Source organism: Herpailurus yagouaroundi, unplaced genomic scaffold (genome assembly GCF_014898765.1).
Source record: "Herpailurus yagouaroundi ecotype Mexico unplaced genomic scaffold, PumYag 255, whole genome shotgun sequence".
In the NCBI taxonomy this organism is placed as follows: domain Eukaryota; kingdom Metazoa; phylum Chordata; class Mammalia; order Carnivora; family Felidae; genus Herpailurus; species Herpailurus yagouaroundi.
In genome coordinates this window covers 355610-383253 of record NW_024412472.1, presented here as the reverse complement: position 1 = coordinate 383253, position 27644 = coordinate 355610, and the positions used below count along the sequence as shown (strand labels likewise).

General features: G+C 47.5%; 1 protein-coding gene and 1 long non-coding RNA gene across 6 annotated transcripts in view; one reads left to right on the top strand and one right to left on the bottom strand.

Moving 5' to 3' along the window:
- Positions 1-12061: 12061 nt before the first annotated feature.
- CCKBR (cholecystokinin B receptor) lies at positions 12062-22494 on the top strand. Of its 2 annotated transcripts, none has more exons than XM_040461448.1 (5): positions 12062-12307; positions 20032-20283; positions 20427-20676; positions 20971-21143; positions 21334-22494. In XM_040461448.1, the coding sequence occupies exons 1-5, from the start codon at positions 12157-12159 to the stop codon at positions 21870-21872; spliced, it is 1365 nt and encodes a 454-aa protein (XP_040317382.1). In that variant the 5' UTR covers positions 12062-12156; the 3' UTR covers positions 21873-22494. The 2 variants fall into 2 exon arrangements, with proteins under 2 accessions (XP_040317382.1, XP_040317383.1); XM_040461449.1 differs by lacking the exon at positions 12062-12307 and adding an exon at positions 17065-19158.
- LOC121021210 (uncharacterized) overlaps positions 13630-27644 on the bottom strand; it is a 112016-nt gene continuing 98001 nt past the window's right edge. For 3 of the 4 annotated variants that reach the window (XR_005786445.1, XR_005786446.1, XR_005786447.1), the window contains 3 exons: positions 24498-24665; positions 23756-23975; positions 14223-16367 (listed from right to left, as the gene is read on the bottom strand). This is a non-coding gene — a long non-coding RNA (uncharacterized LOC121021210). Of the gene's footprint in view, positions 16368-23755; positions 23976-24497; positions 24666-27644 lie in introns of all 4 variants that reach the window. The other variant, XR_005786448.1, reaches the window with a different exon arrangement.

Genomic DNA, 27644 nt, shown 5'->3' with positions numbered 1-27644 from the left:
TGGGTTTTTTAGGGAGCTGAGAATAAGCTTTCCACTGGCACACCACAATGTTCACCCCTGTCCGAGAGAAGGCTCTATTAGAACAGGTTGCTCTTGTTATCCCCATAGAATCCTGGTCTATAGCATAAGGAAGGTGATTATGGGCCATCTTCTCTGTCCTAGATACAAAAACAAAACATTTCTGGGGCCAGATGGGCATCTAGCTCTGCCTTAGCAGTTCCAGGATAAGGAGGATTCCTTATGGTAGAGCCCCCAGGCCAGAAGACATCTTGAATATGTCTTATACCAGCAATAAGCTGGGGCCCTCTAGTAGTGGAGTGACTTCCATCACTGGATGACAGACACTGTTTTGACAATTTGGTATCAAACTGAATAGAGTTAGGTCAGGATGGGCAGAACAGAACACAATTTTAAGGTCCTGGAATTACCAAAATGAAAACAAAAAACAAGAATCTTTTGGTCCAAAAAAATACTAATTACTGTGTATTATTACTGTGTATTAATACTGTGTATTAAGTACCTATATAGGTCACAGAAAACTTTATTGAGATACTCATTTGGGTTTTGTCATTTCATCCCTTGTCCCATCATAAGAAAGAACCTAAGTCTCTTCCTTATCCCCTAGACCTAAAACTTTTTGAATGACAGAGTCAAAAATAGAAATTTTCAGAAACTCTCCGCTTTAACTTTAGTTTGTGATGACCAGGGTCCTAGGTGAACTGTGTCCAACTGTCTGTGAGGGGTTAGAGTTGAAGAAGCAGGAGTTTCTGATCCTGAGGAAAGGAGATTCCCCAAGACTGAAAAGGAATGGGATTCTTGAATATTAGGTTTCTTTTACTGCAATAATGTTACCACAAATTTAAGAGCTTTTAAGCTGTCTTAACAGCATGGATTTAGGGGTACCTGGGTGGCTCAGTCTGTTGAGAATCTGACTTTGCCTCAGGTCATGATCTCACAGTTTGTGAGTTCAAGTCCCACATCAGTCTCACTGCTGAGAGAGCTGTCAGCGCAGAGCTTGCTTCAGATCCTCTGTCCTCCTCTCTCTGCCCCTCCTCCACTTTTATTTTCTCAAAAATAAATAAAACATTTAAAATAAGTTAATTAAGTCAAATTCTTCAAAAAAAATAGCACCCATTTATAATCTCACAATTCTGTGAGTCAGAAATCCTGGCACATTGTGGCTCAACTGGGCCCTCTATTCAGGGCTTCCAAGGCCAAAATCAAGGTGTTGTGCAAGTTGGCCTCTTTTCTGGGGAAGAACCTGCTTCCAAGATCATTGAGGTGGATTGAAGAATTCAATTCCGTTTGGTTGTAAAACTGATGTCCTTGTTTTCTTGACACATGGCCCCTTCATCTTCAAGCCAACAAAGTTGTTGTGAAATCTTTCTCATTCTTCGAATCTCTTACTTCCCACTTATTTCAAGGCTGAGAAAGATCCATGCTTTTTAGAGCTCATGTAGTTAGACTAGGCCCACCTAGATAATCCAGGATAATGGCTCTACTTTAAGGTCAGCTGATTATTAATCTTAATTACATCCACAAAGTTCTTTTTTTCCATAATCACAGGAGTAACACCAGAGGGCAAGGTAATGGGAGCCAAAATTCTACCTATCACAGGGTTTCCGGGGACGAAAACAGCCTGGACCCCACTTTCACAGGGGGCCCAGAATAGGGAACACTATGAATTGGGTCTTGGGAAACAGGAGAAAGATGATCCTGGCCCAAAACAGCACGGGAGCCTCAGAGCAGCGCCACCTAGTGGGAGCACAGGCTTGAACAAGGTGCGTACCCACGTAACCAGCATGACCTCTAAACCCAGGCCTTCTTCCTCTTACCCACATATTCTATCCAACATAAATCCCCCAGAAACTTTTTGCAAGGTGCTAAATTGTGGGAAAAGAGAGTGGAAAGAAAGCCAGCAAACATAAAGGGAAATTAAGTCTTCCATAAGGTAAGTGGTTAAAAGCTTACATGACACTTGTCTGATTTAGAGAATCAAGGAAAGTTCCAATTTTTAAAAATACTGTTATGTAACACACACACACACACACACACACACACTCACAACTACTATCTCATAAATTACCTCATTATCTCTTATAATAACATTAGGAAGCTTAAATTATTATTGTGCTTATTTTTCCAGATCAGGAAACTGAAATGCATAGAGCAATTAAAAATATATTAGATGTGATTTATTGAGAAGCTATTTTATGCCAGGTCCTGAGTTAAGTGCATTATCTCAATTAATCCTCACAACTACATGAGAAAGAGGTCATTATTACCCCCATTTTAAAATAAGGAATACAAAGGGTGCCTGGGTGGCTCAGTTGGTTAAGTGTCCAACTCTTCATCTGGGCTCAGGCCATGATCTCATGATTCATGAGATCAATCCCCATGTTGGGCTCTGCTCTAACAGCTTGGAGCCTGCTTGGGATTCTCTCTCTCTCCCTCTTTTTCTGCCCCTCCCTACCTCAAAATAAATAAGTAAACATTAAAAATAAATAAACAAAATGAGGAATCCAAGGCTCTGGGAGACTAGATAATTTGCCCAATATCACAGGGCTCCTAAGTCACATGTAATAAAACCTAGGTCTGCCTTACTGTTTCTTTTAGGGAGATAAGTAAGGGACTGCCTCCTCTGAGGCTGAGGCCAGACACGCTCCTTCCTTTCTTTTTTTTTTTTTTTAATTTTTTTTTAACGTTTATTTATTTTTTGAGACAGAGAGAGACAGAGCATGAACGGGGGAGGGGCAGAGAGAGAGGGAGACACAGAATCAGAAGCAGGCTCCAGGCTCTGAGCTGTCAGCCCAGAGCCTGACGTGGGGCTCGAACTCACGGACCACGAGATCGTGACCTGAGCCGAAGTCGGACGCTCAACCGACTAAGCCACCCAGGTGCCCCGCTCCTTCCTTTCTTAAGAATGACTGTTGCCAGCAGTAAGGAGGTTGGGGGCAGGGGGGCTAACCAGGGGAGAAGAAGCCAGTAGTGCAAAGTTTGTGAATCACCAGCAAGCCTGCCCAATGTGTTGAAGCATTGATCTCAGGGCTGCAGCCAAAGACAAAGGACCACCCAGTGCTCTGGAGAAGAGCTGCAAATTCCAGCTCTCCCATCCACACATGTACAGCTTGAGAGGGAGGCAGGAGTTTTGGAGTTGCTGCGAGATTCCTTACAGGGGTGAGCTGTAGTTCTCCTACAAGAACTGTCCAAGGGCCCTGCTGCTGAGAGCCCAGCTGCTTCCAGCTTAGCTCTTCTCCCTCCCACAGGACCTAGGGCCTCACTCATTGTCCTGGGATCACTAACCTCAGGACACCTTGGCCTGGCTAAGATTTGAGATGTACCCTCCTCCTCAATGTTCCTTTGGCCTCCCCACTTTATCTTTTTCTTTCTGAGAGTTTGGCTGCTCGCCCAAGAGGCAGATGGAAATAAAGTATCAAGCTCAGGAGGAAATCAGATTCATAGGGAGAAGGGCCATCCAACCCAAGGAAAGATGCCGTGCAAATGCTAGATGCCAGGAGCAGGAGACAAGGTGGGTGGATTCTAGATTGAAGCTGAAGCTAGGGTTTGGCTTGAGGCTCAGATCAGGGGAGGATGGTTAAGCCACGTTAGAGCTGGGGTCAGAGTCAAGGCCCAAGTCAGGGCAAGTATTAGGTTGGCCTAAAAGCACAACAGATAGGAAAGAGCTTGGAGCCAATCTGAGTCCGATTTTAGTTCTGAACTATCACTTGCTAGCTGAGGGACTCTCAGCCTCCTACACAAACTTTCAGGGTTGTTGAAAGAAATGCTTGGAGAATTAAAATGTAAATGAGATAATGATTGTAAACTGGCTGCTGGTGCCTGACAAGCAGCAACTGCTTAATAATGAATGGTAGCTATGACGGTTATCCCTGTCCCTGTAGCCGAGATTGCGCCTTTGAGGCAGTGGGGCACACGTTGTCCCGCCCTACTCAGCCCTGGGCCTCTGGACTGGACTGTCGATGCCAGGTCTGGCCAGCAGAGGGCGCAGGGTTCCCCTTTCCTCCCCTCTTTCTACCTCCTGCCCTGGCCTCAGAATTGCATTGTCTTGTAAAGCTGGAAGAGCTAGAATCTTAAGGACAGGGAGAAATGGAATCTTACAGACAGAATAGTGGTCTCAACTGGTTTGTAAGAACACTTGATTTTTTAGCAAAGACTAAAACGCAGCAGTGATGATGCTGAAAGCCATTACAGAGGAAGTTGTGCCAAGTCAGAGCCAGAGGCAGCCCTGTTGGGGTCGCCCTACTGATTGGCTGGGAGGATTCAGGACTGCCCTCCCTACAGGAAAAATCCTTGTGCTTTTCATCGAACATGCGTGGGCTTTCTCTGTGTCTGGCAGTGCCCTTCCAGTTTCAGTATCTTGGCTTATTGTCCTCAGCCTTGCTGTTCACCAACAGGTGCCATAGGGCACCACAGGCTAATAAGTCGGGTGTGTTCATGTAAGCCCTCTCCCTGGTGATTCCCTGAGTGAGCCTTCCTGTGGCTTTTTTAACTTTCAAATGAGTCCCTGACATGGGAGATCCAGGCCCCTCTTGACCTACCTGAGAAAGCCCATGTCCGAAGCCAAGTGTAACCATGAGTGAGAGCAAGCCCTTGTTTGTGTGTGTGTGTGTGTGTGTGTGTGTGTGTGTGTGTGCGCACGCACGCTCTGTTCTCCCTAGCACAAGCCCCAGACTCCGGAAGGTAGTCCTTTCCCTGGTTTCTTTCCTCTGACCAACATCCCTGCCTGCTCTGGCTCCAGCCGGTCTGTCTTTTCAGCCTGCTCCCTCTTTGTTTAATTATCCCAAGAGAAGGGCCTCCTACGTGGGCAGGGAGTGTGGGCAGGAGCTCAGCACAGAAGCATATCTGCACATCACAGAAATGCAGACAAGAGAAGGCCTTGGAAGATGTGGAGAGAAGGCAGCCTAATGAGCCACAGAGGGAAGGGCTGAGCCAGTGGGTGAGCGGGCACCTCAAGGATTAAACTGTGACTGGTTCCTCTCCTAGCACTGGATCCCAGCTGTGTGTGTGTGTGTGTGTGTGTGTGTGTGTGTGTGTGAGAGAGAGAGAGAGAGAGAGAGAGAGAGAGCGCGCGCCAGGGGTGCAGGAGCCAGAACCTATCCCACCACCCTGACTCCGCTGTGTGTGAATACTAGGTTTCCTGGGTAAAGCGCTGATATTTTGTGGACCTGAAAGATTCCTAGAATAAGCAGTAACTTATAAGGTAGGCTATCTGACTGTACATTACACACTATATTCTCCTCTCTTTAGTTGTTTCCCCAGAACATTTACTGAAGTGTTGTTTAAACGTTCTCCTCTTATCTCAATTGTGATATAGAATATTGAAAGAAGGATCATGTGCCCACACTTGAGCCAGTGTGGCAGTAGCTAGGTGATTGAGACTTCCCCAAGGGAAAAGCAAATTATTCTAGCTATAGGTGTCAAGCTGGGTGGGCCAGCACTCCCCTTCACAACACACACACGCGCACACACACACACACACACACGTGCGCGCGCACACACACCCACACACAGAGGGGAAGCAAAAACATGACAACCTTGGCAGGTCAAGGCTTGAATCAAAAAAGTAGCTTCCCTCAGAACTGAGGCTGGCCCTGTATCAGGACATCTTGCACTTGTTTCCTTGACCTCTTTGGTCTCTGACTTGTTCTGGGACAAGGGTCAACGTCTTTTTCCTCTGGTTACCCATACTGACTTTGCAGTTCCCTCCTTGCTCTGGTCTAAAGTCCCCTGTTTCCTGGTCCTGAGCAATCCCATTCTCCCTGAATGCTGGTTCAATGCCTGGCATTGATGGAATTTCCTGATTTGAGAAACGAACTTCCACCCTCTTAGCATTGCATTTTCATCCCCTCCTATGCTCATAGTATTCCCCCTTCTCCATTCCAACTATTATTTGGAGTTGTTTTCCTCTTATAAACCATCTTCTTGAAACAATCTCTAGCCACCATCTCCTGGCCCTCACCTCCCCATCGCCCAACTGCATTTAGTTCGGACAGTATGAGCAAGTGTGATGAACAGCATGGACTGCACCATGAAACTCTAAACAACTCAAGGTTCCTTGAGCACAAAGACTGCAAATAAGTAATGAGAGTAGTGTGGAAAGTGCTTTGAGAACTTGTTGGAGAAAATGGCAGGAGCCAGACCTTTGGAATATATGTAAGCAAGAGGACAACTATTAACATGTAATTGTAAACATTACCATAATGAGAGGTACAAGGTGTTACAGAAGTACATAGGAGAGGCACCTAACTCAGGAAAGCTTCTCAGAGGAGTTTCATCTTCCGTAACCCCTTTTCCAACATCAGCTTCTTTGAACACTCCTCCAACTCCAGTGTTGACTACAACCAGCAGTCCTGTGAGGATGGTACGCCCTCTGCAAAAAGGGGTAACAACTCTTGGTTTCACAACTCAGTACACAGATTTGGGGTCCTCTGCACTCACCAATTCTGCTTCTTCACTCTCAATACCCCTTTGCTCCTTGACACTCCTTGATATGTTCTTTGCACTACTCTCTTCCCTTTCTCATTTCTGACCGCTGCGGCCTTTTGAAGCCTACTTATTACTCACTTTAGACTGTGTTACCTACTTCATTGTCCTGCCCATTATTGTGCCCTTGTCCCTTTGTTTTTCCATCCCACCCAACTGGCAAAATCTCAACTTTGGGCGAATTGAACAATCAGTATTCTCCATGCTTGCATCTGACTATCTGAGTGCTGCTGGAGAAACTGATACCACTGGGAATTCATGGTCACCAGCTCCTAAGTGGGTCCCAGTTATCTTACTACATGCCTCTAGTGCCCCCTCCCTCTTTCCCATTTTATACAGCTTTCTTAAGCCATCCTGACTTCTAAAATTTCAATCCTATCTACTCATACACACACACACACACACACACACACACACACACACACACCACTCACTGATAACCAGATCTCCAAATTCACAGAGAAAATAGAAAATATAAGATAGCAGCTGCCATTAAATCTATGCACTACTGTGTTAATTAAGATACAGAAAAAGTTGCTATAACAAGAAGAGAAAAAAATGTAGGGCCTTAAGAGTGTAGTTTCTTTGTCATATGAAAGAACTTGGGGTAGTAAAACAGCTGGAGTATGAAATATCCAGGCTCCTACCATCTTATCACTCCACCATCCCTGGTGTGTTACCTTCATGACATGACTGGAGATGGCTTACCCTCACATTCACATTCAACTTGCAGGAAAGGACAATGAGGAAGAAACAGTCCACTCCTCTCCTATAAGAGCTTGATCTGGAAGCTGCACTTATCACTGCTACCCACAACCCTATCCAGAATATGGTCATAAAGCCATGCTTAGCTGCCAAGGCATGTAGAAAATAATAGCTGTTAGCTGGTTGGCCATGACTTATTTTAATCTATAACTATTTCCTTCTATCTTCCTCTTACAATTGAGGCTCTACTTTTATCAAAACCTAGAACCTTCCACATGGGCTCTGGATTACACACTTTCCTGCCTTCTCAGGAATCTTGCATTCAAAATTAATTAATTTCTCTCCTTCTTCCTCCCCCTCTCATTTCTCTTTTATTTGTTTTCCCTTTCTCGATCATGATGCTTGCTCCCCTTGTTTTCCTCCCACCTGTCTTTTGCAGGCTGGCCTTTCCCTATCCAGACTTTAAATATGGTCTTTTTCAGATTTCTGATCTGGTTCCTCATTTATTCTTATTTAACACACTCTCGTTAATTCTATGGTTTGCATTACTTCTTATGCAAACTGTGCATTCAACTTCCTACTGGAATTCCTACTTAGATGTCTAATAAAGCATCTGAAACTTACCATGTCCAAAAGGGAACAGATTCACTGGTGGGAGTTGCTATCTGATGGTTACTATTTTCTCTATGAAGTGGGAGGGCGGGTTATTTATTGTGAGTGAATGATGGTGTATGTGCATGTGTGCGTGTGGGGTGTGTGTGTGTGTGTGTGTGTGTGTGACATGAAATGAGATATTTTACAAGTCCAAAGAAAATTTGAAAAAAATATTATGTAAAATGAGAGAAAGAAGGTGATCAGAGAAACTTAGTAAAACTTCTGATCATTCTGGAAGGCATCATAGTATGAGCACCTGAATTCTGATGTCCAAAATCCCTGCTTTGAATTGTAGCTTTTTCACCTAGTAGTTTTGTGGCTTTGGGCAAGTTACTTAAATTCTGTCTGAGTCACAGTTTTTTTCATCTAAAATAGTAATCAATCGTATCGGACTTAAATGCAGAGTTCTTTGTGAGGATTAAAAGTAATGAATGTGCTTTGAACAGAGTAGGTAATCACCAAACAGTCCCTATCCAGTTACCAGAAACCTTATTCATTTTAATCTCATCCTTCTCCCTCACCCTCAACATGGAAGCATCCTCTAGATTCTGTTTGCCTCCTAAATATCTCTTGGATCCATCTTCTCCACTGCCTCTATGACTTAGGTCAAGGCGCTATGCTATCATCTGTCATCTGAGTTACTGTCACAGACTCCCAATGGGTCCTACCCCTTAAGTTGCTCTCCACACCAGCTGCCATAACAATTACCCCAAATCTTTCTAAAGGTTAACAAATTTCCAGTGCTTCCAATTTGTCCTTTCATCCTTGGGTGGCTTGCAAGGTCTGTATTTGCTACTTTCTTCCTGAGAGGTGTGTTAGTTTTCTGTTGCTACTATAACAAATTACCATGAATTTGGAAGCTTAAAACAACATCTTTTTATTAGGTCGCAAGCATGTGGGCCAGAAGTCTGGTACAGTATGGCTCGGTCCTCTGCTTAGGGTGTCACCAGGCTGAGGTCAAGATGTCAAGCAAGTGAAATTCTTTTCTGGAGGCTCTGGGGTGAACGTCCATTTCCAAGCTCATTCTTGTCATTAACAGAATCTAGTTCCTTGTGGTTGTAGGACTATAGTCCCTATTTTCTGGCTGGCTCTCAGCCAGAGACTGCTCTCAGCTAGAGGCCAATCTCAGGCACCTGTTCCTGAGGAGCAATCCCGGCTCCTTCCTCAAGCCAGCCACAGCCCCTTGCATTCCTTGCCATGTGACCCCCTCCATCTTCAAGCCAGCAATAGTGTGTCAAGTCCTTCTCTTTTTTCAAATCTCTCTGACTTCCTCTTCTGCTGCCAACCAGAGTAAATTCTTGTGATTTGGCTAGGACCAGTTGGATAATCTCTTTATCTTGAGGTCAACTGATTAGTAACATTAACTACATCTGCAAAATCTCTTTTGTCATATAGCATCATCATGGAAGTAGCATCTTATCATATTTATAGGTTCTACCCACAAGTGAGAATCCTGAGTGCCATTTTGTAATTCCGCCTACCACAGGAGGAGAAGCCAGAAAAACATCCCTGAGAAATGCCAATGCCTTGAGCTGAGATGAGAAGGATGATCAGGAGTTAATTAGATAAGGAAGGAAAAGTTTCCAGAGAGCATGTGCAAAAGCCAGGTAACCGGAGGACACAGATCCCCCAAAAAAATGAACTAAAGAAAGGCCAGTGTGTCTACAGGGGAGAGAACAAGGAGGACAGTGACTTAAAATGAGGTAGTTACAGAGGCCACTAGGAGCCAGACCATGCAGGTTTCAGAGACTCTGTGAAAAGGCTTTCTCCATCCCCAGAGCAGAGGTCATTAGAGTGGCACAATCAGATTTGTGTTCTGCACCTATCACTCTGACTCTAAGGTGGAGGATGGAGGTAAGGGGGCATCTGTAAAATGTGGTGGGCCACTGAAGAAGCCACAAGAGCAGTGCAGAAACAGTGCCATAATGTTCATGCAGATAGAAGCAGACCGAGTCAAGGAACGCTCAGTGGCTAAAATCAACAGGACTTCATGATTGATTGACTATGGGAGGGAGGCAGTTATGTTCCCCAGGAAGCAGAGACTAAGACAGAGATTACTGTGGAGGATGTTTACTAAGGAGCGCTCTTGGAGTCTACACGTATGCAAGAGCAAGGAAAGGAGGACTGGGTGAAGGGAGAGGCTGAGCAGCAATTCAGTCCCCACAAAGGCTTTGGTCAACCCCACGAGGAGCTGTGCATGTCTCTCAGAGTTGTCCTCTGTTGGGGTGAGGAGGCTGAACCTTTGTACCTCTGTGCTGAGCAGTCACTGGATGTAGGATGCCTCAGGAAGGGAACGTGACCTTGCCTGAGCAGGCTTTCCTGAGCTCAGCCAGCTCCCAAAGCAGCTGGCAGTGCAGTGCAGAATAAATACCTCATTTTTGGAGAGGAGTTTGGACTTTTTGTCACAGCCTCTACTACAGGTAAAAGAGCATAAGGGAGTAAGGCAGCCAGGCTGATTCCTAAATTTCTGATTTCTGCATCTTAGCAGATGTACAGCCATATATTGTAATCATTGGCTTACCTGTCATTTTCCCCCAGGAGGGTGGGAGCTACTCGGGCACAGACCGTATCAAACAGCAAGTACACAGCCCTATGGCTGGCACATACTTTGCTGAATAAGTGAATGTCCGTCTACTCCTATTTCCACTCCTCTCTCTCCTACATTTCCTTTGCTCCCCACCCCCACACCCTACCGCCATCCAATGTGGGAAAAGTCCAGCAGGTTATCTGAGGTGCCACCTGTGCTGGAGCTGAACAAACAGCAAATCAGGCTCTTCTGGTCCAGGGCACTCTGATGGGGAAGGCAGGCAGTGCCAGGAGGAGGGGAGTTAGGGGAGACAGGTGACGACATCCCCACCCACCTCAAGACTAAATCCTCCTTCAATGTCCCAGCCCCTGTAAACTCAGTGCTAGCTGGAACAGGTCCTCTCCAAAAGACAGCTTGCATAGGGCTCTCTGAATTCCCCGTAAACTCAGACCTCGTCCACAGTCTAATCTGGTCTTTGACTGATGCTCCCACCTCCAACAGCTACTGCTGGGGGCCGCAGAGTGGAATTTCAGGGTCATATTGGAGTTTCCTTGGAATGGAGGAGAATGGATAGCCAGCAGGGCAGAAATCTTAGTGGAGGCAAGTCCTGCCCAAGGAACCGAACACACCTCAGTTCTGTGCATGTCCCCTTAAGCTTTGCACTGGCTGCACCCCAGTGATCTGCTCCCCTTCTGGTCCCCTCCCATGGGAACCTGACGCCCCACACAGGCTGCTCCACCTGCACTAAGAGCAAACAGGGAGCGTCATTGTGTCGGTGAGGGTGGGCGCTGCCTGGAGACCACGAAAGCCAGGGCCTCCTCCCCTCTTGTGCCAGTGCTGGGCCAGAATTAGAACCAAACCCCACCATCACCCCACCCCTCACTGGTTTATTCTAAGCAGTTCTCACTGCTACCCAGGCTGCCCTCACACCAAAGTCAGACTCTTCCTCTGGGCAGCCCTTTTGCCTGTCAAGGTTCCCCCGAGAACAAATGCTGCCCCCACATCCTTGCCCGCTGAGGACGGTTCTTTGGAAGCTTTGGGTAGAAACCTGGGTGTTGGGCCCTGAGGTAGGAGGTGAAGGGTGCGCGGGCAGATGCAGGGGCGACCCCAGCCCTTTGGAGAGGAGATGCAAGAACTACGGTAGCGATGGTGTCCAGGTCACTGGGGCCACTGAGGCATAGTATAGTAACCGTGGGTGATGCCACCGTGTTAGATGCCACCCCCACATCCCCTGACCCACCGGGGAAAGATGCTAGATCCCACGGCGGCCGCTCCCTCTGACCCTCCTTCCCCCACCCAGCATCTCCCTCTCCGCCACCCCTCCATCCACCCGTACTGCTACCCTCGCCAGCACACACACACACACACACACACACACACACACACACGGACGCACACACACTCCCAAGAATTCTGCCGAACCAGGACGGTGGTGAAGGGGAGTGGGTGGGAAGGAAATCTCTAAGAGAAGACCGGAGAGGCTAGGGAGGGGGCGAGCCTGGAGGACTGTCCCTGTGGGTGAGGGGAGCGCAGAAGTCCTGAGCGTGGGAGGGGGGCGGAGAGTCACCTGGCGGGACCGAGGCGGACGAGCCTGGAGGGAGGCGAGCCTAGGCGGGGCGAGCAGAGGAGGAGCGGCGGGGCAGGGGCCAAGGTTGGGGGCGGGGACCAGGCGGGGCGGGAGCCTCCGCCCGAACCGCGGCGCGAGCAGGTGGAGCCGCAGCGGGAGCCCGCCGGGCCGAGCTCCGGGAGGCAGCGGCTGGGCCGGGGCCATGGAGCTGCTAAAGCTGAACCGGAGCGCGCAGGGGTCCGGACCCGGGCCGGGGGCTTCCCTTTGCCGCCCCGGGGGGGCCCTCCTCAACAGCAGCGGTGCGGGCAACCTCAGCTGCGAGCCCCCTCGCATCCGCGGAGCCGGGACACGAGGTGGGTGCCTCCCTAAGCCCCCTCCACCAGCTCCTTCTCGCTGCACCCCACACTGATAGAGATAAAGGCCCCCACTGCCTCCTCAAACGCCTACACCATCCCCTCATAGTACTCCCTCAGTCCCTAAACAGCTCCCCCGACACTTCTGCCCCCCCCACCCCCTCCACGGCTCATAAAAACTCCATCACAGCTTCACACCACCTGATCAGAGCCCCTTCACACCCTGGTCTCCTGGTCGTACCCAGAGCCACTGGTCATCCTCAAACACAGCCTCCTGCCCAACACAGAGCCCCCTCCTAGACACAGACGGCCAGGAAGCGAGGACCTCCTCTTGCCTATCCTTCCAGGTCTCTTCCTTTTAAATCCAGTTCACAGAGCCACAGCGGGGAAGGAAAGGAAGAAAAGAAGGCAAGACTGGGAAAAAGAAGAGGGCTGGTTGAGGGAGGGAGCACTATGGAAGGTTTGAATGGGAAGTTAGAGCTATATAATCTCCTGTGTCCTCTGCCCCACCCCTAGCCTTCCCAAAAGAGATCCTCAAACCGGAATTAGGCTGGACATTGGGGGCTGCACCCTAGAGATGCCAGTCTCCATTTCACTCCTCCTCAAATCCTCCTGCCTCCCAAAGGGGAACTCTAATCAAAGCTCTGTCCCCTCTCTTTTTCTGTCTCCAAGTCCCCTCCAAGCACCCTCTCCAACCTGCCTTTCCTTAGGTTTCCTCCTCCTAGAGCCTGGCTGCCCCCTTCATCTCCTATCTCTTGTGCCACCATCTCCCCCACCCCCACTGCTTCCACTCACTCAGTCCCCAAAATGACTTTCACTCCTCCCACGGGCCAACAGCCGCATTTTCTCCACAACCCAGCTCATGATATATGTTTTCCCTTCCTGCACCTTTTCTTTCCTTAAATGTCTTCTGGACACCTGCTGTTGTCGCTGAACTAGGTGCTGGGGACACAGGGATGAAACAGACCCAGTCTGGACACTCATCGGTCCATAGTCAAGTGCAGAAGGGAGACAAACCAGTTGGAAAATCACAGTGACTCTGAGAAGTCCCAGGAGACGGTCTGAATTGTGGGCATCCAAAGGAGATGGGATCCAAGAACTTCATAGACAAGGGAATCCAGGAGCTGGGTCTTGAAGTTGGAGTTCAGTAGGCAGAAAAAGGAAGCAGGGGGATTCTAAGAGAGGGAGCAGTGCTGAGCAGAAGGAAATTATTCCACGTTCAAGAAGGGGAAATGGCAATAAATTTTAATTTGAGTATTTATCCCACAAAATAATGTATATGCTTTCTCAGACCAGTTTTTACACACTCTCACTTAGATTGCTTCATTCCACAAATATTTATTGAACCAGAGAAAAAATGAACACAGTTCCTATTTCATGGAGTTCACAGTTTAGTGGGAGAGCCAGACAAGTAAGCAGGGAATTGCAGCACAAAGTGGGATGTGCCTTAGATTAAGGCTGTGGGAACACAGAAGAGGAGCTTTAGTCTAGCTTAGCCTTGGGGGTCAAAGTGGGCCTCCTGAGAAGGTAATTGAAGAAAAATTTAAAAAGACAAAAGAAAGCCAGACAAGCGAAGGGGCAGGAAAGGCAAGAAGCATTCTAAGCAGAGGAACAATATGTGTAAACGCCCAAAGTTAAAATCCATGGTACTTTCGTTCAGTGTGTCAGTTTCTGAGTGCCTGAAACATACATCAAAAGAGAGGAAAAATGAACACTCAGGATGAGCACCAACCTAGAGGGTTTACAAAGAGCCTCACAGACCTGGCTAAGGAGTGTAGATTTTTATCCTGAGGATGATGGGAACTACTGAAAGACTCCGTAGTACAGCCAGGATTAGTTCTATAGTGTAGAAGATGGATTGGAGGACAAGACATGAAAGGGTGGGGGATGGGGTGGACACTTTAGAAGGCTATTCTGTTTCTCTGAAAAAGATGATATGGGCTTGGACTAAGGTTTTGGCAGTGGGGATGGAGAGAAGTGGATGGATTCGAGAGGCACTTCTGGAAGTGGAATCAACAGAACTTGGTAGGGATTCATTAGAAATGGAGAGGGAGGAAGAGGTCAAAGGATGACATCCAGGTGTCTGGCTTGGACAATTAGATGGATGTTGGTGCTATATCATGAGAAAGATAACAAAGGAACAGAAACAAATTTGAAAGAGAAGAACTATAAATTCACTTTGGAACCCACTGAGTTTAAGTGCTGTTGAGATACCCAGGTGGGGGTAGCCAGTAAGCTGTTGAATCTGGTGGTCAGGAACTTAGGGGAGGGGTGCAAGCTGGGAATACAGACTTAAAAGGTCTTTGCCTACAGAAGGTAATGGAAGCCACAGGAATAGCTAAAATCACACAAAGATGACAAGATGAAAAGAAAACAGGTCCCGGGGCAGGACCCTGAAAAAGACTGAGATTTAAAAGCCAGGCAAAAGATGGAGAGCCCATGATGAAACCATCAGAGGGACAAGGCAAGGGAAAGATTTCAAGCAGGGTGGGATAAGTGATGTCATATGGTGCTGATATAAGTCGAATAAGGACAGAACAGCATCCTTCAGATCCAGTAACAAAGAAGTCCTTAAGAGGAGTTGTGGGTATTAAGGCCTGACTACAGTTGGTTGAGGTTTGGGAGGGTGCATGAGGAGGTTATGAGAAGTGAACCAGGGTGTGTAGATGAAACTTTCCAGAAATTTGGGAGGGAGAGAGAAGCAAAGAAAAAAATAGGATAGTGCCAGAAAGAGCATGGGATTGAGGAATGGTATGTGGTAGGGGTTGTCTTTGGGTATATGTGTGTGCAGTAGAGGCAAGAGTCTTTTTAAAATGTTGATGCAGCATGGGCCAAGACAGAGGAAAGGAAGGTCAAAGGCTCAGCAGAGAGCAGGGACAGTCCACAGAGCAAGGGAGCCTGAGAAAGCAGAACATGAAGTGATTCAGAGCACAGGTGCAAGAATTGGCCTTGCTTATCTGGATGTTGTTACCTACACAGAGTGGATGTTACCCAGGCAGTCAGAAGTTACCCACAAAGACTGTTTGCCACTCACTCAGATACTACATGTTAGCCAGGCTCACTCCAGTGTTACCAGTAGAAATGTGGATGTTACCCACATTATTCTTATATGTTACCCACATAGACCAGAGTGCTAATGTTCACTCAGATGCCACCACTGAAAACCAGGTATCACCCACAGTTACTTTAACAATGCCCATAGTCATTTAGATGTCACTCACCCATCAGACACACTTGCTTTCATTTTATCATCCACACATAGATATCACCCATGCTCACTTAACTAACCTTTTCCAGATATCACCCATAAAATCATGGTTGTTAGTCTCACACATTCAGATATTAACCACAAAGACTCAGATATCACGTGTGTTCACTCAGGCACTGAGTTATTTTACTCAGATTGATCTCTCACTTCACATCTTAACATGTTAACATCTCACATCCATGCTCACCTAAATATTGACTACACATACTTGAATATTACTTTCTGCTTACTCAACTACTACCATCATCATTTGGATATTCCCCCATTCAGTTCAGACCTCTGAATATAATCCACATTTTCTGAAGATGTCATCTACCAAACGAGATGTTATCCGCAGACATATTACCTCTGCACAGTCTAAATTTGCCCACTCTCAGTCAGGCATTATCTACAGACACGTAGTTAAACCCTTCTCAGACCTTGTCCACAAAAATATGTATTACTCTCACCCACCTAGATATTATCTCAAAAACTAAATTATTATCCAATGTTCACTCTGATATTACCTGTACATCCTTCCATATTATTTCTGCTCCTTCAGTGAGTACCCATTGGCATTTGGATATCCCCATTTGCCCAGCTATCATCCACAATCAGTTGCATGCTGTCCATGATCACCACAGACACATGGGTATTGCTTTGATGTCTGTGTTCATGGGTGACCAGATCCAACATGCCAGTGGAAGGCAGGATTTGAGGCATCAGCAGCTTCGGTGTTGTTTCTTATAAAGTCCTGGTTTTTGTGTTTGGCACATTATCTGGATTTTTGTGCTCATACTTCTCTGCCACCATCTGGAAAGAACAAATGCAGATCTTTTAGACCCCAGAAACAGAAATGAACTGTCACAGTCTTCTGAGTTCTCTGGCCCAGCAGGATGATGCCCAGAGGTAGTCAAGGCACTAGAATCTATAAGGTGCCACTCCCATTCTTCCACCCCTACCTTAACTTCTTAGTTGCCGAAGCCACCATGATCACTCCTATTCCACCACACAAACACACATGGATGCATACACATAGGCAAAAACACACACACAAGTCTTCATTCTAATTGCTTTTTAGTGACTTTTGAAAAAACTAATAGGCTATTTTTACAGTAGTTTCAGGTTTACAGAAAAACTGAATGGAAAGCACAGGGAGATTCCCACACCCCCCCCCCCATATACACACAGAGAGACACACACAGTTTCCCCTACTATTAATACCTTGCATTAATGCAACACATTTGTTACAATTGATAGGCCAATATTGATACATTAACTAAATTCCATAGTTGACATCAGGGTTCACTTCTTGGGTTGTATATTCTATGGGTTTTAAAAGATTTTTTTTTTAATGTTTGTTTATTTTTGAGAGAGAGAGAGAGAGAAAGAGAGAGAGAGAGAATGTGTAGGCATGCACAAGCAGGAAAGGGGCAGAGAGAGATGGAGACAGAATCCCAAGCAGGCTCTGCGCTATCAGTACAAAGTCCCATGCAGGGCTAAAACCCATGAACCATGAGAGAATGACATGGGCTGAAGTTGGACACTCAACTGACTGAGCCTCCCAGGCTCTCCTCTATTCTATGAGTTTTAACAAATGTATAGTAACATCTATCCACCATTAGAGTACTGTACAGAATAGTTTCACTGCCCTAAAAGCCCTGTGCTCTACCTTTTCATCCCTCCTACCCTCTCCCTGGGCCACTGGCTCTAAGAGTGCTTTTAATTAATCTTTTTCACATCTCCTAACTGTTCAACAGCAAAGACTTGGAGAGATAGTAGTGGCTGGAAATAAGCTAATTGCTGGGAATGCGCAGAAAAATAGCAAAGTGTTGTACGATCGCTGGGCAATTTTACTGGAACTTTGTCCCTCTAGTTTTCAGGAGTCCCCAGGCAGATTGGGAACTTGATAAGAGTGGGCATCATCTCATCTTTCTGCTCCACCAAGTTCAAAGACACACATGGGATACATCAGCTGGGTGAATGAATGAGAAATGTGCTTTTCATACTTCAGGGTGTGTACCGACTTGAGGTGTGGTTATTGATTCAAGAACTAGTTGAAGAGAGACATCCAGAGGAGGATCTGAAAAAGATGATAGAATGGAGAGATTAAGGAAAGTGGAGGGGTGGGGGCGGTAGACTGGAAGGAGACAAAAAGTACAGGATAGAATACTAGCTCACACACACCTCAAATTTGCTACACATAAGCCTTCCTTGCAGAAAGGGAGACATGTCTCCAAAGAGACAGAGGCAGAGAGGAGGGCATGCTGGAGCTTTAGAGGCACAGAGGTGAAGCATGGATGGGGCAGGACAAAGCAGGTGCATTTGTGTGGAGAGTGAAAGAGATTCGTTCAAGATGCATGAGCCAGCATGTGTGAACACCTCTTATTTGTAGGACATTATGCTAAGTGCCAGGGATATGCAGAAGAATGATCTGGGCATTGCCCCTGTCCTCAAGAAGCTTATAGTCCAGTGGAGGAGATAGAGAATTAAACATAATAATACAGTGAGCAATGCCACACTGGAGTACAGAGAGGCAGAAAGAGGCACTGAGATTGAGATTTGATTGGGGAAGGAAGCAGCATGATGAATGACAGAGGGGTGAGGGAGCAGCAGGAGGCAAAGCATTTTAGAGATCTGGAAACTCAGCTGCTATTCTGATTCAACACCTGACTTGACTGTGTGATCTGAGAACTAATGTCACTGCTGGGTTCTGTTCAGGAATCTCTTGTAGATAGCATTCACTTGATGCCTACAGCTGTTTCTGAATAAGTTGGTTATCATTATAAGAACAGTTTAATTCAGAGCCTAAGACAAGAGTCAATGTATGGGGCTGCAGAAGGGGGAGCTGCAGCTCTGAGCCCTTCCCTCCCCACAACCTGGAAGGCTCTGGCCCTGCCTTCTCTCCCTTCAAGCTCTCATATCTCTCACACTGAGGCCATGGGCTTGGGTGACTGAGTCCAGCTTAATTCAATTCACTTTTGTTTGGGTCTGCTTGGCTGTGATATAGAGGCCCAAAGATGGATCCATCCCCTAACAGACAATGACACAAATGAATGGGGTCAGCCCTCTGTCTAGCCCAGCAACACTAGTGTCCTTCCTGTGAGCTCCCACAACACTTTGTATATCCCCCAGCTTTACTCCTTATCCCACTGTGTGGCAATTATCTATTTATGTACCCAAATTTCCCTCTGGACTGTGAGCTCTCAGATGGCAGGGAATTTGTCATGTCCATCTCTTTGTCCTCACTGCCTAACACAGAGGGAGTCCTCTGTAAATGTTTGTTGAGTGAAAATGAATGTTTGGAGATAATTAAAATACAAGGTAGAAAATAAAAAGCATTCTGATAGATGTGTAAGGAACATTCATGGGTCAGAGGAAGGGGAGATTAACTCCAAATGAGGCATCCAGAAAGGCCTTACAGAAGAGGGGGCAGTTAATCTGAGTCTTGATGGGCAGTGGTGTATAGGAATTTACCAGATACAGAAAACCAATTTGTGATGGGGGGAGGGTATTAGTGGCAGTTGGTGAAAGAACATTCCAGGCTGAGAAATCAATGTTAGCAATGGAGGAAGTCATGAGGGTGCATGATGCCTTCAAGAAAGTGAGTCATCCAGGGGCGCCTGGGTGGCTCAGTCGGTTAAGCAGCCGACTTCGGCTCAGGTCATGATCTCGCGGTCCATGAGTTCGAGCCCCGCGTCGGGCTCTGTGCTGACAGCTCAGAGCCTGGAGCCTGTTTCAATTCCGTGTCTCCCTCTCTCTGACCCTCCCCCATTCATGCTCTGTCTCTCTCTGTCTCAAAAATAAATAAACGTTAAAAAAAAAATTTTTTTTTAAAGAAAGTAAGTCATCCAGTGGCTTAAGTGGGTGCATTGCAAGAGGAGGTGAGACAGGACAGTTCTCAGAGGATCTGGAAGACACGCTAAAGGGTTGCAGACAGTACAGGGAAGGTGAAGAGGGATTTTTTAGACAATAAGGACCTGACCTGACCTATGTTTCAAAAGGTAGTGGGTGATCAATAGTGTCAAATGCTACAGGGAGATCAAGTAGAATAGGCTGAGAAGAGACCTTTGGACTTGGCAGTTAAAGCTTAGTGATCTTGAGAAGTGTCCAAACAGTGATGGGGGGCGGAGGGGAGATGGATCGGGCACTGGACTGTAATCGACTGAGGAGTGAATGAGAAAATGCAAATAATCCTTTCAAGAAGCTTGGCTGTAAAGAGAAGGGAGAATTTGAAGCAAAGCTTGAGAAGAGACAGACCTTCTCAAGGAGAGGAGGAGTTAAGCCAATTTCCCTAAGCCTCATGGGGTTAAAAACCTAAAGGATTCAAGTGAACCCATCCGCTGAGTGGGAGGAGGTATTCCTGGGATGCAGAGGGATCTAGCTGGGTAGGAGATGTGGGGAATAAGTGGGCTTGGAGGGTCTGGCTGAGTGGGAGCCAGACTCCTTGCTGCCACCCCTCTGTTTTCCTACCCAGAACTGGAGCTGGCCATCAGGATCACCCTTTATGCAGTGATCTTTCTGATGAGTGTTGGAGGAAATGTGCTCATCATCGTGGTCCTGGGACTGAGCCGCCGCCTGAGGACTGTCACCAATGCCTTCCTGCTCTCACTGGCAGTCAGTGACCTCCTGCTGGCTGTGGCTTGCATGCCCTTCACCCTCCTGCCCAATCTCATGGGCACATTCATCTTTGGCACAGTCGTCTGTAAGGCGGTTTCCTACCTCATGGGTAGGTGAGACAACCCCCTGCTCCCCTCCTTACCTAAAGTTCTTGCTGCCCATAGGGGTCTTTCTCAGTAGGGCCTGAGCAAATCACTGGTTGAGTATGTAGTACAAGTTTCCTGAATGACCCCTTCCTCTTCCCTTGTTTAGGGGTGTCTGTAAGCGTGTCCACACTAAGCCTTGTGGCCATCGCCCTGGAGCGATACAGTGCCATCTGCCGACCACTGCAGGCACGAGTGTGGCAGACACGGTCCCATGCAGCTCGTGTGATCATAGCCACGTGGATGCTCTCTGGACTGCTCATGGTGCCCTATCCCGTGTACACCGCCGTACAGCCAGTAGGGTCCCGTGTGCTGCAGTGCGTGCATCGCTGGCCCAGTGCACATGTTCGCCAAACCTGGTGAGGGCACCCATTCCTGGGAATTCCTCTCTCCATCTCCATCAGCTGCTTATTCCCATTCCCCAGAATCTTCCTCCAGCTGCTGCAATACTCTGATTCCCTCTCCTCACCCACCACCCTGGGATTCCCATTTGGGGTCCCTCCCCAGTTCTCTAGCCCTTCCCAGCAGGACCCCCAAATCCTACTTCTACCTCAGGGGCCTGGTCACCAGCCCTAGAAAGGATCCCTTGCTCTTCTTCCACCTGTGATTACAGGTGGACAGATACCCGCGTGATTGATCTGCTCTGTCTCCAGGTCCGTACTGCTGCTCCTGCTCTTGTTCTTTGTCCCGGGTGTGGTTATGGCTGTGGCCTACGGGCTCATCTCCCGCGAGCTCTACTTAGGGCTTCGCTTTGACGAAGACAGTGACAATGAGAACCAGAGCCGAGTCAGAAGCCAAAGAGGGCTGCGGAGCGGGGCAGGACCAGGTGGGTGATATCCAGCTTCCCCTCCCGGCCCCCACCCCTACCACCGGCCTTGGGAAGGGGCGGAGCCTAGAGTGGGTGGGGCAGAAAGGAGCCTGACACGCAGATGCTGGAAATCGGGGTCTGGTGGTTCTTGGGCTGGAGGTTGAGAGGGCTCAGCCTGCTGCTCTGACCGCCTACCCTCTGTACTCAGGTTCTGCCCAACCCAATGGGCGTTGCCGGCCGGAGACCGGGCTGGCTGGAGAGGATGGTGATGGCTGTTACGTGCAGCTTCCGCGCTCTCGTCAGACCCTGGAGCTGTCCGCGCTGACGGCGCCCACACCTGGGCCAGGATGTGGCCCCCGGCCCTACCAGGCCAAGCTGTTGGCTAAGAAGCGCGTGGTGCGGATGCTACTGGTGATCGTTGTGCTTTTTTTCCTGTGTTGGTTGCCATTGTACAGTGCCAACACGTGGCGCGCCTTCGACAGCTCTGGTGCGCACCGCGCGCTTTCGGGAGCGCCCATCTCTTTCATCCACTTGCTGAGCTACGCCTCAGCCTGTGTCAACCCCCTGGTCTACTGCTTCATGCACCGTCGCTTTCGCCAGGCCTGCCTTGAGACATGTGCCCGCTGCTGCCCCAGGCCTCCACGAGCTCGCCCCAGGCCTCTTCCAGATGAGGACCCGCCCACCCCCTCCATCGCTTCACTGTCCAGGCTGAGCTACACCACCATCAGCACGCTGGGGCCTGGCTGAGGGGTAGAGAGGGAGTGGGGGCTGAGGCGGAACATACCAATTCCTACAAGTAGGGACCCATCCAGACACACGAGAGACACAGACCCACTGACACAGGAGACTGACACCCAAAAAGCATGGACTAATCCCAACACACACACAAAAGTGGCTTACCTGACACAAAAGAAACAAACCAGATCCCCACACAGGAAATAAGGCACACTCTTGATATGGGACCAAGCCTGGCACATAGAGAAACAGGGCACTGACTTTAGACACACACAGACACAGCATCCCTAGCAATGGACTATCCATACATAGTGGAAATTCTGAGAGAGGCTGGCCTGCCTCTCATATACACATAGTAATGGCACTGATTCTTTAGGGCTCTGGAGCCTGGCACGGTACTGACTCCTGAGATGCTCCAAGCTGCCCGCCCACCCCCCCAGTTTGACCTCACAGTGCCCTTCCCCATTTCAGCACTGAAAAATACCAACCAACCTAATCTCACATCTCCCTGACCAACAGGCTGTTTTGCACTGAAAAGTCCCTTCATTCCTTTCCAGTTAAATTCTATGGCCCTGGCCCTCCTCCATCACCCAAACTCTTCAAGAAATAATAAATGACTTGGCTTCCTCCTGAACTTCCTTTCTGGACTTTTTGGGGGGGGGGGGGGCAGGTGAGGAGGCACGGGATTTTGTAGAATTCTCCCTCTTGGGTCCTTCTTCCATGGTCTCTCCTGTGCATGACCCCCTGCCAAAATGCCCATGGTCTGAGGCTAAATGGGGATGTGGGTATTCTGTCTGGGTTGTCATCCTGGACCCACCTACACACTAGTGTCATACATAGTAGCTGGGGATGGGGGTGGCAGGCGGAATATCCATGACACATCATGATTCCTAAGCATTCTCCTAAAGTGGTGCCATTGCTAAGGTACTATATTAATAGGTAATTACTAAAATTTTATTGAAATGTAAGTAGAAGCACTATATAATAAGACTCAGTTTATTCAATGTGTGTTTCAAATACCAGGACTCAGATCATAAGTGTACAAGTTAAAGAGTAGGAACTTTTTTAATGCACTCTTCTCTGGTGTCAGAATCTGGCCAAGCTTCTACCCCGTGGAAGCACCTTTACTGGTCAGCAACAAAGGTGGGGAGAATGCTGGATCTGAATAAGAGGAATCCCAGAGCCCAGGCTTTCTTTTGACTATGAGACTGATCCAGCCCCAGAGAGAGGCAGAGACAGCAACATCATCCCTTCGCACACACAATGACAGGTAGGGAAGAACAGATGACCTCACCAGGGATATACATGGATAATCAGAAGTATGATAGAGTGAGAGGGTTTCTTGACACTTTGTCTTGTAACACATGGGAAAATAGAGACCCAGAGCAGGAAAGAAAGCTGTTCAAGGTCATACAATAAATTAGAACAAGACAGAAATAATCCTATTGAAGTAGACACTAAGCTCAGATGGGAAACAAGCCATACCCATCATGAGGCAGACCCAAGTTTTGTGGGGCCTGGAGCTTATAAAACCGGGTGCCCTTTTTAAGAAAAAGAATACAAAATGACAGATACAAAATTGCCAGGACACTGACCAGGGCCACGGAAGGCGCCTATGCAGTGAGGAGCCCAGAGATTTAAGCCTCGTTAACCTCACAGCCAGTAACACCTCCAACTCCACCCACTAACTAGGCTGGACAAAGGCCAGGTGAAGGACAATGAGAAAGGAGAGTGGTCTTTTGTTTACCAGTGCTGAAGCTGCTCCCATCCATCCTTTCTACAGGGCCCTGGGCTGCAAGAGGCAGGATGCAGGAAGAAAAGGAGGGAGAAGGCGTTCCAAGCTGTCAACTACAACAGTGCAGGTTAAAAATAGAATCCCAGCTGGTCTGACTTACTGGAGGCAAGATATCGGGCCTTTCTTTCTCATGCCAACTTTTTCAGGGGCGGAAGTAGGGTTGCCCACAGGCTTTACAGCACTCTGAAGGAGATTGCTGATGAAGGCCCATCAGGAGCTGGGCCCTGGGCTCCGGATGACCACCAGATGGCAGTGGGAAGCTGGGTGGGGTCGGGCTCCAAGTCCAGTGTGAGCTGAAGTACCTGTGGCCCAGGGATAGCCTAGAAGGTAGCACAAAAGCATGGCCTGAATAACACCATTTCGCACACAGTGCTGCCCTTTGGTCTACCAGATACTTACACATCCATCACCTTACCCCCTCCCCCAAGCCCTGTCTAGTTACCAGATATGGAATCTCAGGGACCTCCCATCCATTTTCTGTCTCTTAAAATCTGTCAAACATTTCAGGTCCAAATTTAATATCGCTGCCTCCCAGAAGTCCTTCTTGGTCATCCTCACAAAGCTTGTCTGCTCCTGTAGTACTTACTGCTTTCTCTCTTCTATCATATTGACTTGTGTTCCTGCCTGATTCCCCATACTGGGCTGGGAACAGCATAATGTGGTGAGAAAATGACAGCCTGGGCTAGAAGGCGGGGTGACAGAGGGGGTGGGAAATGTGGAGCTTCTCAGTGCAGCGTGACAGTCATCTTACATATACCAATTCACTTCATTCTCTCCTACACAACGTTTCTCTTTGTTTGACAGAAAAGGAAGGTGAAGCTGAGAAAGCTTAGTGGACTTACATGAAGTCCTGCGGCAACACTGAGCTCAGGTGTCTGCTCCCAAAACCTTTTCTTTTTCCAGGCATGCTGCATTGTCTTTCAAGGCTTAAAGACCTGGGTTCCAGTAGACCTGGCCTGCCTTTTAAAAGTTGATTTTGTGCAAGTTCTTTCAGTGAGTCTCAGTCTCAGCTATAAAACAAAAATAATTACATTAACTTCTGTGAAATGTGATTTATAATAAGAAATACACGTTGGGTCTTTACCCCCTCTCCAGGCACAGAGTTCCTAAAACCCTTGGAATTTCCTAAGTGATGAGAGCCCAAAAGGTGCTTTTTGACTTGTTGATGAACTGACTTTCCTAAAGCCTCTAGCTCACTTTAAGAACAGAGAGGGAGGCAAACCTTAAGAGACTTAACTACAGAGAACAAACTAAGAGTTGCTGGAGGAGGGGGATGGGTTAAATGGGTGATGGGCACTAAGGAGGGCACTTTTCAGGATGAGCCCTGGGTGTCATATGTAAGAGATGAATCACTGGGCTCTACTCCTGAAGCCAAGACTACACTGTATGTTAACTAATTTGAATAAAAATAAAAATAAAGAAAGAACACATTAAGAAATCTGCTGGCTCAAAAGAAGGAAGTGTTATCCTACAGGAACATTCCATCTGTTACTGGAAATAGCTAATCTCCTTTGCTGACTGGTTTTATATATCAGTTGTATGGGTTTATACAGCTATTTATTTAGTTTTTAGGTTTATTTATTTTGAGAAAGACAGAGAGAGTGAGCGGGGGGAGGGGCAGAGAGAGAAGGAGACAGAGAATCCATGCTGTCAGCACAGAGCCTGATGCTGGGCTGGTACTCACGAACCGTGAATCATGACCTGGGCCGAAACCAAGAGTTGGATGCTTAATGGACTGAGCCACCCAGGTGCCCCCAGTTGTATGGGTTTAGTTTAATGTCCACCTTCTATGAATAAACAGACTCATTTCTGTGGGCTGTCAAAAAAAAAAAAAAAAAAAGGGTTAGACCTTTCAGCCCTGCCCCTGACCTCCAAGGAGGAGAGGAGGGCTGGAAATTCAGTTCAAGCACCAATGGTCTGAGATTTAATCACAATTGCCTACCTAATGAGGCCTCCACAAAACCCAAAAGGACAGGGCTCGGAGAGCTTCTAGGTTGGTGAACATGTGGAGACTGGGGAGAAGTCCCACTTGGAGAAGGCATGGAGGCTCCGTGTCCTTTGCCCACAACTTGCCCTGTGCATCTCTTCCATCTGGCTGTTTCTGAGTTACATTTTTTAATAATAAACTGGTGATTTAGTAAGTAAAATGTCTCTCTTGAGTTCTGTGAATGCTCTAGGAAATTAATCAAATCAAGGAAGGGGTTTTGGAACCTCCAATCTATAGCCAGTTAGTGAGAAGCACAGGTAACTACGAGGACTTCCAACTGGCATCTAAAGTCAGGGGCAGTCTTGTATGACTTAGCCCTTAATCTGTGGGATCTGATGCTATCTCTAGGTACATAATGTCAGGATTGAGTTAAATTGTAGGTCATCCAGCTGGTGTCAGAACATTGCTTGGTGGTATGGGGGGAAAAAAACACATTGTAATCGGTGTCCGAATCGTAATTCACACTGCCATTTTGAGAATTACATAAAGCAATGCTCAAAAGTTCTTATCATTGTATCAGGCACATAGCATAACAAGGGTTAGACTCAAGATTGCTTTAAGACCAGCATGCAGGAATAACAGTAGGAAACAAGGTCCTCTGCAGACAGAGACCACCCCTAACTGAAGGGAGCAGAACTCTGGGTCCAATAGGAAGCTTGGGGCCTGCTAAGAGATGGTATTAGAATGTAATGGAGTCAGAATTTGAATCCATATGTGCCTGACCCCAAAGCCCATGCTCTTTTCACTATGCATCCTGATTCTGATCTCAGTCATTCAGGGCTGGAAAGTTGGGAGCGATTTGGAACTACTCAGGCAGGATTCTTCTCAGGGCTCAAAGTAGAAAAACAGGTAAGTCTATAATTCTGCAGACCTGCATCCCTTGGTGAGCCCCACTTCTAGCATCACCATCCCCGGCGGAAAGCCCCTGAAGATTCACTTCCCCAAACAAGATGGGGACAAGTATCCTGAAAATCTCACCCCCTCAAACCTTCTAAGAAGGAAGGTTTGCTAGCTAAGTCTCAGATATGAGGTCAAATCAGAGAAGGGGAAGCATCAAAGGGAACATGCACAAGAAGGAGCCTAGGCCAAAAGCTGGCCCCTCCTATAGACAACTCAAGCCAGGGTCTTGGATGACCGTACACTCTGGTTAGTCAGGTCTCACTAGTGAGAAGCAAGGATGTTTTGTGGACAGACTTCATTCCTTGGAGTTATTTCTGGCAGAGGACAACTGAGAGGAGAGGAAAGCAAGCATAAAGGTTGGGGAAGAAAGCAGGAGCCAGCTGGGATCATATCTTTGTTGCTGGGATATAACTCCTAGAGGGGGGGACCTCCTGGAAATGGTGGCCTTCATTGCAGATTCTAGCAATGTTCCTTTAGCTGTTTCTTATTCTCTGAGCCTTATTCAGTATCCCCAAACCTAAGGAGACACTCGGTCAGCAGATTCTTCTTCATCATGCACAAAGAACAGCACCTCCCCCTTGGTAGGGTGAGTCTTCTGGAAACAGAATCTAACCCAGCCATGTAGCCACATTTTGAGGGAAGAAAATAGCTTACTGATTAGGCCCAGTGAAGTACTACTTTGTCTTAATCAAACACTTTTGAGTCCCAGAACCCACCTAGGCATATAAGTAATAAGAGATAAGACATGGAAGGGATCTTGAGAAGTATACATTTGAACGATGAGGCTGGTTTGAGTGATAAGGCTGTCCAATTTCCCAGGGTGAAACACGTAAGCTGTAAGCAACATGAGAAAGCCAGAAACATAAGATATTCCCAATCAGATACATGATCCCGTGGGCAGGGAGAGGCAGATGCAAAGCCCTCACCTGCAGATGGGCAGGGCCTTCCAGGTGGAACTCAGTTTGGGGGCGGGGGGAATCCCTTTCCTCAAACCAGAAGTAACTCCCCAATGCTTCCAAATGCAGCAGTATTAGTCAGCCCTGAAGCAATGAACAGCTCGTCAGGGCATTTGAAGCAGCCCCCAGGCCACCTACATGTGTGG